Source organism: Pistacia vera, unplaced genomic scaffold, assembly GCF_008641045.1.
Source record: "Pistacia vera cultivar Batoury unplaced genomic scaffold, PisVer_v2 Contig435, whole genome shotgun sequence".
NCBI classification, from domain to species: domain Eukaryota; kingdom Viridiplantae; phylum Streptophyta; class Magnoliopsida; order Sapindales; family Anacardiaceae; genus Pistacia; species Pistacia vera.
The window spans coordinates 378872-389163 of record NW_022196263.1 but is presented as its reverse complement, the minus strand read 5'-3'; the positions used below and the strand labels follow the sequence as shown (position 1 = coordinate 389163).

The 10292-nt window shown below is 35.5% G+C and overlaps 1 protein-coding gene across 1 annotated transcript; it reads right to left on the bottom strand.

Moving 5' to 3' along the window:
* Nucleotides 1-7093: 7093 nt before the first annotated feature.
* LOC116143948 (F-box/LRR-repeat protein 2-like) lies at nt 7094-9072 on the bottom strand. Its single transcript, XM_031429393.1, has one exon. The coding sequence runs from the start codon at nt 9014-9016 to the stop codon at nt 7301-7303; it is 1716 nt and encodes a 571-aa protein (XP_031285253.1). The 5' UTR covers nt 9017-9072; the 3' UTR covers nt 7094-7300.
* Nucleotides 9073-10292: the final 1220 nt, after the last annotated feature.

Genomic DNA, 10292 nt, shown 5'->3' with positions numbered 1-10292 from the left:
AATTAATTTGTTATTACAATTGTAGGATAAACATTCCAGAAAGGGTTGAAATATCTCCGAATAACAGACTGGGATTCCGACTGCTTTGTGCTCTCTAAACCATATCAGAATGCATATAGGCCCAGGGACTGGACTCTCTAGGACCGGTCCCAAATTGGTTGGGACCCGTCCTATGGGTCTAAAAATTTTAATTTAACCCTTTAATTCTTTATATATTCGCCCGGACTAAATAGATTATTGTGTAAGGGGCTTATCTGTGATTAATTTTATATGAAAAATTCCTTCTTTTTTATATGAAAATTAATTCTTCTATTACTATTATTATTATTGTTTGATTCACATAATTCATTTATCATATAATTATAATTATTCTTTGAAATAGTAATTTAATTTTATAATGCACTGACGGTGATTAAATAATTCTACTGAATTTTTATATTTTATTAATCATTTTATATGATGTGTCATTATTGTTTGATTTAGACTAATGAATAATTTAGGAAAAATAAAATATGAATGATTCTTTCTTACTGAATCAAATTATAAATTGACATGAAAATAACATATTTGTTTTACATCATAATTTAAACATTACATGAATTGAAATGAAAATGAAATATCTGTTTACATTGTGAGTTCGATTATTGTTATTATATGTATATATTTTTAATATTTTCTTCTTTTTGTTTAATCTTTACCTTCACCGCTTCTTAAGGTCCATTTGGAATTTTATGATAACGGTTATAAGGGTAAACCATCATAACGGTTTTAAAGGGTTTTTAGTAGCGATTTTTAAAACACCCAACTTATGTTTGGGAGTTTATTTTGCAGTGATTCTGGCAGTTTTTTAAAATGATAAATTTACATATATGCCTATAAAAATACCTCAAATTCAATCAGTATTTGGGAGTTTTGTTTTTTCAATTATAAGGTAAGCGTTCTTTATTTGTTTTCTACTTATTAGTATTTTATAACTTCAAATGTGATAAAGTCTTCTTATCATTTTTTGTCATTCTTTGGAACATCTAGAATGATTGAAAAACTGCAATTCCATTTCTCCAAGAAAGCATGTAAAAATGAGATTTAAATTTTTTTTTTTTTATGATTGTTTAAAATTATTTTATATTAATATGGTTGGAGACGTGTATAATATGTTTAATTTTTTTTTTTTTTTTTGATATAATTGGGATAGTTTTATAGTGGATAGGGTATTTGTGGAATAAAAGTTTAAAACCAACCAAAACATCTTGAAAAATATACTATATTAGTTCTGAGGGATTTTTGAGCCAGTCAAAACCAGTGTATAAAAAATTTGACAAGTAATGGTTTTAGAATACTTCAAAACCAGTTTAGTTAAAAACCTTTCAAAACTAATGAAAAAAAAACTTCCAAGCGGATCCTATAATGTATTGACATAATAAATTGAAAAAAAAAATTTTAATTAAAATAATAGACCTACTTAAGACATAATTAAAAATTTTATTACTGTCGTATAGCTTAACGTATGTTACTGTTATTTTGTAAACGAAATACTTGTAATGAGAATATATTTCATGTGCTTAAATGAATAAATTGTTCTTAAATGATACCTTAAGCAAGAAATTTTAATTAGATTTAAATATAATTGTTTTTTTTTTTTTTTTCCGAAAACAAAAGATACAACAAATCATAATGAACTAAGAATAAAAATGAAAACAAAGATTGTATCTACCCAGAACCCAGAGTTTACAAGGCAATAGAGCATAGTTCAATTCAGTGAATTTTTGTTTTTTAATATTTTCAATTCAGTAAAAAGCCCACACTAATAATTGAACCAGAAATATTAGCAATATTAANCTAAATTATTTGGGGCATTTTGAAATAAATAAAAATTTCAAGGCCTCATTGTGATTTTTAGGGGTATTTGGGTAATATATTAAAATTCAAGGGACTAATTAAATTTTTTAAAACTATTTTTTATAGTTGATATCAACAGTCCAATCGACTCGTGATCCGATCACATTGTCGGATCTTACAAAGGAATGGATTTTAAAACAATGTGTTAAATGGGATAAATTTGGGATAATATGGTCTGTATCACTCCCCCCAAGACGGAGGAAATTTGCCCTCGAATTTAGAATCCACATAATGTGGTTGTTTTGTTGTTGCATTTGCTTGAGGGCGATCATCTATCATCAAAAGCATGTTAGGGGTTGTAGCAAACAAGGTAGGATGATTAAAGGATGACTTACGTGAGAGACCTCTCAACTAGGCATTAAAACGATGTTGATACCATCAAACATAAAACTGTCATTATTTTTCTTGTGATCATGTACCACATCTTTATCATATTGCCAACTTTTACCCATTGTTTTAAAACCCGAATCGGAGGGCAACTATTGTTTTAAAAATCAGACCGGATCGGTTGGTCCAACCGATTGGACTGGGACCCGGTCATGTGTTTGGTTCGAGTCAACACTAAACCCGTTACTATATAATAACCCGCTTTAAACCATTTAAAAACTGGATAAAATATGTGAACCGTCGGTCCAACTGGACCAGCGGATAAATCAGTCGAAAGTTGCAAAAATCCCTAACTCTACGCAATCGCAAGCCCATTCCATTCTGATTTCATTTCTCTATTTCTTATATTTCTCAGCTTCTTCTCTATGCAAATTCCTCTCTGAAATCCCACTCAAATCGCAATGAACTCCACTCCCTGAAGTCTGAAATAGCAACCATTCACCAAATCACAACTGAACTCTCTGAAATCGACGACGACGCCTTCCTCCCTCGCTGGAAATCAACGATGACAGCTCCATTCCCTGTTGGAAATCGACTACGATGACGGCTACTCCATTCCTCGCTATAAATCAATGACGACAATGGTAGCTCCATTCCTGGACGACGACAACAGCTCCGTTCCTCGCTGGAAATCAACGGCGACGATGGCTGCTCCATTCCTCGCTAGAAATCGATGACGACGACGGCATCTCCATTCCTAGAAGACGACGATAGCTCCGTTCCTTGCTGGAAATCAACGGCGATAGCTGCATTCATCGACGACAGCTCAATTGATGTTCAATACCAAAGCCCTATCTCTGCCCACAAACTTCATCCCTTAGGTCTTTGTGATAACAATTAAACCCTGCTTCTTTATCGAAACCCTGAAAATATTTCCTCAGTTATGTGGAGAAACCTTGCTAGGCAAACAATTTTGAGATCTTCTTCCCTTGATTGTAAAAAACCCTCTTCACATGCTTACAGCTTTTTGGGGTTTTCTCAAGACTCGATTTTTCATGGACAATGCAAATTTGGATGTTTGGAGCAGGGTTCTAGCGGAAATCATGAACTGGGCTCTTGTCCGGTTGGTGAGATTTTTAGTCATGAGGATTATTTGGGGAGGCCATGTTTTGGAGTTTTGAAGAATGGTAATTGGGGTAATGGGTTGTGTTTGAGAGGGTATGCCAATGTAGCTGAGGCTGTTTCTTCAACTGATGTTGAAGAAGATGTGTCAGTTGTTGACGAAGTTCGGGGGTTGTTGCAAGAAATGAAGAGAGAAGAGCATAAAGAGGGAGTGAATACTCAGAGAAAAAGTAAAAAAAATGGGCATGGAATAGGGTCTAAGAAGTATCATATGCTTAAGAGAAGGCAAGTGAAGATTGAGACTGAGGCATGGGAACAAGCAGCCAAAGAATATAAGGAGCTTTTGAGGGATATGTGTGAGCAAAAACTTGCATCAAATTTGCCAAAACTGAATGTTGGATAGTTGACGATGAAGAGGAGGTCAGTGAACTTAATTATGAGGAGTTGGAACAAATGTTATATGGAGAAGGATCTATTCCTGCTGCAACTGGAGTTGCTGATCACCCCTCTTTTTATGATTCAACCGATGGTTTAGAAGGTTGGTTTCAAATATTTAAGCAACTTAATATCTATTTTAAATTAAATTACAAGTTTTAACTTATACTTTCTATTTTTTACTTAAATTTATGATGGTGATGGTGATGGTGATGGTGATAATGGTAATATATGAGATACGCCCATTGCAATAACATCACACCATAGTTGGTCCTTGTATGTAGAAGTAGAACCAATGGACAAAGGACCGGGATATGGCTTAGTCTCCAAGCTCAGCTTCTTTTCCCTTTTAATGGTTCCCGAAATGGTGCAAGTAGAGTGAAAAATATATAATGTTGAACCAACTCTGTTCACTTGTGCAAGACAAACTCGTCCAACCACTAGCATGAGACCTGTACCGCCTTCAACAAATTCTTCAATGACTTGAGCTTTAGAGTCATCGGCATGCTCTTCAAGACTTTCTTCATAACCAGTTATTGCTTCCTTTGCATTATTCTCCACTAATATGAAGAATGAACCTCATATTGCAACTTATTAGGGGTTGAAAGTAAGATATTTAGTGAAAAATTACATATTTAGCGGAAACAAAATGAAAATCTTCACTTTCTAATACTTGAGTCGGAAGAAATATTTCTAAAAAATTTGAATAAACTCTAGTCCCTCAGCGGCCTCAGCCAAGTCACTCTAGCGGATCTTTTTGACATTTTATAGGGATTATTATGAGATTTTACATAGTAGATTTTATGAAATCCTGCGAAGTCAATCACCGGGTTCTACTTCTTTCTCATAAAGGTAGTACTACTAAGCTTAAGGGTTAACTCCTGAAGAGTTGGAACAAAAAGTGAATACTTTCAAGTTCATCTGGGCGCAACTGAATATATATACTACTTTTGAGATTGCGAGCTTTGGTGACGCATAAATGCTTCAAACCGCAGCAACAATAAAGACGCAAATCTTCAAGCAAAGGGCATTCACTAGTCAGCTTTCGAACTGTCTGGTCATTTATAAAGACAGTATCCAGAGATAGCTTGCAGAACTTGAGCAGGGAACGATCAACAAAATTCATGAATTCATCTGCTCGTTCATGCAATGACTGGAACTCTCGCCGCCTGCCACGTTTATAGTAAATCTTGATCAAAATCAAAGAAGGGGAATGATGTACTTAATTCCTTCCATGGCTTTGACAAGACACTGGTTTGAGTTACCTCCTTCAAGGAGAGGTAAGTCATGATGTGATGGATGATAAAAGGAGGCAATTTTGAGATTCGATTGGCATCACTTTCTCATCCATACTCTTCTAACCTGCAAAATTTATTAGTGAAAAGCATAATAAATCTACAATCAATAATATGTAAACTGAAAATCAAATAAAACAAAAAGATGAGAAAAGCGTGGATGTGATGCTTAGAAAACTATAGAAAGAACTACCAGCATAAACATAATAAAAACAAAGCAAGGATGAGAAAAGCGTGGATGTGATGCAGAGAAAATTCTAGTAAGACTAAAAGATCTGCCAAAACATATAAAAGATAAGCCAAAAGAAACATAGAAAACATGAAAACAAGAGAGATGATGCAGACAAAAAATATCAGATGATAATAAGATTAGCAGAAGATAATCGGAGAATTCTACAAATTAATGTTCATATAGGGCTCGATCAAATTAATGTCTGATCGAGCTGGATAAATTACTAAATAATTGCTCAACTGTAGGATAGTACAAGGGAATAGAAGGTTCGGTTGTTACCTGGAGTGTGCTGATAACAGGGGTTGTTTAAGTAAAATATGTCATCAGGAAAATACTTTACAGGATTCAACGCTGAACCTTCTGATTTCTATAGTGATAAATAATAATACTGGGGATTTGACTTTTGTGATTGTTGATTTTGTCAGTTTGTCACTCCATCTTTTGCAATGTTAATTGCTGGAATTTTGGTTTAAAGTGAAACAAAGTAAAACTAAGGCCCAAGTGAGCGCAAATGTTGTGTTTAAAATAAAAGAGAAACAGATCAATCCAAAAGCAGCGATTCAGGAAAGGAGGACAGAAAAAGGCAGCTGCCTGCAAGAATTGTGCAGTTAAGAGAAAAAAACTCTCATGTAAAACAGTTATACTATATATATATAATGACCATTATATATTCAATTTCCTTTAATCTCCCTAAATTTATTAATTTAACTAAATAACCCTAATTTTTTTTTTAAATTGACAAAAACACCCTAGTAAGTAGTAACCCAAATTTACCAGATTCTTACCACCACTACTGGAAGTTGGCCAGAATTTAGTATAATGGCGCACTATCGATTGAAGCTGGTCCGTAGTGTGTCTATCTATCCTTTTTCGACTAGATCTTTGGTCGTCGCTGACTACCAATGGACAGATCTAGCCGTAGATCTGGCCTTTTCCAATCAGATCGGTGCACGGCTGGCAAGATCGAGCAGGTCATGCGCTGATAAGGCAACTCCGGCCACCCTCCTGCGGTGGTGGCCAGCTGTCCGTAAAACTTTGAATATTTTGTTATAGGGGTGTTTAGTAAATAAATAAAAATAGCGGTATTTATATTAATTTTCAAAATTCTACATCGTAATACCCACTCAATTTAACTTTTTTCAAAAGATTATTCTAAAAACTACCCAATAATGAACCAAACTACCCAAAAAGACATTTTTCTCTTATTCAGTGTAAAACCGGAAAATTTCCAAGAGTGTATATCATTGGGAAACTAGATATAGCCTTTGGATCCACTACCAAAATTGTTTTATGTAAAAACTCAGATAGGAAGAGAATCTTTAAGTTAGATTAAGAAGAAATCACAAACTCATTTTAATTATAGTCAATACATTGAACTTATTAAGCCTTACACGCAATTACAAAACCCAAAACTGGACATCGGTCTAAAATATATATATATATATATCAAATAGATTACTGGGTTCCATTTAGATGGATTATAACAGCAACAACATGTTCTAATCAAAGCTCTGCGAACGGGTGAAACAATTGAGAAGTTTGGTATAATCTATGTGTTCTATCAAAAATTCTTGTGGAACGGGTGAACTATTCAGAATTTCTCGTGCTTAGTCCAAATTTTCATTTTCAAATCCATCCATACGAACACCTTGAGGCTCTCCTCTAGAAATTTATAGACTTATAAAAAGATTCTTCAAAACCTTCTCAGAACAATAAATTTTTAAGTTGCTTTCAAGGAAATGAAGAAACAATAGTATGAAATACAATGAGGGTTAAACAAGCTTCGGAAAATTAACAAGTTCAACATTTTACTCAATATATAATCAGGGTGTAAGCACAGAACGATACAATAATAATGAAAGGAGAAACAAATAAATACAAGAGCTCCAGTGCACAATGGCAATGGAGTAGCTATCACCACATATCTGCACACTCTCACAACAACTTTGTGAAGACCTAACCAAAAGAAAACAAGTATAGCTTCTACTCTCGCCTAGCCTTTACAAACTAGGCATCCGTGGTTGAAGAAATAGCTCCTCTGGTTATCAGAAGGAGTGAAACCACCAGGTGGGATTATTTTCCTTAGTGACGGCCTTGTGAACACCATCCAAGCCACAATACCGACATTCACATTAGACCACTTCAAATTTATCTCCCTCAATGAGATACAATTTACCACCACTTTCACCACCCCATTGGTGGTAACATTTAAGCATTTATCCAAATTCAGATACAATAGTCGGCCACAATTATTTGCAATTGTTGTCAGTCCATCTTCATTCAATCCAGATGCGGATGCTAGCAAAACCTCCAACTTAGGCAGCTCAAAATCTATACCAAGATTATTCAACTGTCGACAAAAGTAAATCTCCAAATGTCTGACCTCTCTGCAATTCCTCAAAATTTCACCAATTCCTTCTTCTGTTATTCCCAAACAGCAGGACAAATCAAGAACTTGTAAACTGGGGCAAAGTAATGCAACCTTTTTCAGAAATTCATCGCTCAAATTGCCATTCCCAGCCAAGTGCAAAGCCTTGACTCGAGGGTTTATTTTCAAATCATTTGTAAACTCCTCTATCCCCAGATTTGTAACCTCCATTTTTACTTCATTCAACAGAGGACAGTTTCTTATGAGTGTAAAGAATGTTGCATTGGTAAGCTTTGAACAGTAACCAAGGTTTATTGAGATTACACTCTGGAGAAACTTAGATAACTCAATCATTGACTCATCAATGAGAAAATTTGCTGCTTGAAGGTTTAAATATTCAAGAGATTGGTACTTTCGCAACAATACCGAGATTCCAGCAAATGTATAATTATGACAATGAGAAAGACTAAATTTCTCCAACTTAAGAGAAGCTTCTGCTATTGAACAAAGGAATTCGTCGGATAAATACGAATTCGAAAGATCAATTTCACATAAATTTCTTGCTTCACCAAAATGTTGACCAAAAAATTGATGAATAGGAGAAATTCCAATTCCACTCGTTGAAACTGAACTCAAATTCCGACTACAACTCATTAGTACACCAATACCGAATTCAGTAATGCAATCACAATCATTAACCACAAGTTCTCTCAACAAACGACAATTCGCAGTGATTGAAGCAAGAGACTTATCAGTAAGGAAAAAATTACCAGAAATATCAATCTTTTGCAGTCTCTCGAGCTTCATCGCCATAGCATAAATCCCAGCATCGGATACAAAACCTTCACAAGACCGATAATCCTGCGACCCATCTGGCAAAAAACTACAATCATAATCAGGATAACTAATGTCAAGAACTTCAAGAGCCGGACAAGACTCAGCTATTGCAATCACATCTTCATCTTTTAAAAATCCAATTTTTGAACAAACCAATTCCTTTAAATTCTTATTTTTTGAGGCCAATTCTTGAAGACCGGTTATGGGAAATTCCTTCTGGTTTGAAATATTAAGTGAAACAAGATCCATCTCACGTTCTGAAACTGAGCAAAGAACGCCATCCACATCCAAGGTCACTTGAGAAAAATCGAGTTTTTTGAGATTTGGGAAGCGGCGAAGCAGATTGAACATCTGAGGGAGAGCTTGTTGAGTGATATTGAGGTTACGGCGGAGATTATTGGTGATGGAAAGTAACTTGTGGGAGACAAAAGATACGGGTTCGAAGCGGCGCTCATCGCCCAAGGAATTCAGGATCAATTCCCAGCAATCTTCCGGTAAATCCATGGAAACCACGGCGTATTCGAAGTAAATGGAAAGGGAAAGTCTGGAGGATGAAAGCCCTAGGGATTGGAATTGGAATCNTGGAGCAAGGGGCAGAGGAAAAGAAGGCTTTTGAGGAGAGGAAGAGGAAGAGGTAGACAACCATTCAACAAAGCTTTGGTGGAATGCTACAATTGTCAAACATTAGGACATTTTCAATATGAATGTCCTGAATGGGAACGAGGTGTCAATTATGCAGAATTAGTTGATAGTGAAGAAATGCTCTTGATGGCACATGTTGACTTCAATGATGACAAGAGAAAGGAAGCTTGGTTTCTCGGCTCTGGATGCAGTAATCACATGAGTGGAAACAAGGAATGGTTCACTGATATTGATGATCAATTTTGTTATTCAGTAAAGCTCGGAAATGACACAAAGATGGCCGTAATTGGCAGGGGCAGTGTCAAATTTCATGTTAATGGAATTACACAAGTCATCACAGATGTGTATTATGTGCCAGAATTAAAAAATAATCTCATAAGCATCGGACAGTTGCAAGAAAAGGGAGCTGCCATATTAATTAAAGATGGGGTGTGTGGAGTTTATCATCCAAGGAAAGGGCTGATCATGCAAACTACTATGTCCACCAACAGAATGTTTGTCATTCTAGTGACCAAGATGCCTACAATCTCAACTTGCTTTCAAACTGTTTCTGAAGATAATACACATTTGTGGCATTGTCGTTATGGGCATCTCAGTTTCAAGGGATTGAAGACCTTGCAACAAAAAGAGATGGTGAAGGGGTTACCTGCAATGACGTTGCCAAGTAAGCTATGCAAAGATTGCATGATAGGTAAGCAACACAGGAAACCATTACCAAAGAAGAGCTTGTGGCGAGCTACACACAAGCTATAATTGGTACATTCAGATCTCTGTGGACCTATCACACCGGCTTCAAGTAGTGGAAAGAGGTATGTAATCACTTTCATTGATGATTATAATCGAAAAATGTGGGTTTCTTTTCTGTCCGAGAAGTCTCAAGCACTTGAAGCTTTCAAAATCTTCAAAAACTCTGTTGAAAAAGAAACAAGTTGCTCCATTCAAGTCTTCGAACATATAGGGGAGGGGAATTTACCTCACATGAGTTTACTGCATTTTGTAGTGAACATGGCATAAACAGACAATTAATAGTAGCCTATACCCCTCAATACAACGGAGTGGCCGAGAGAAAAAATCGAACCATCATGAATATGGTTCGAAGCATGTTGTCCGAGAAGAGTGTTCCAAAGTGTTTTTGGCC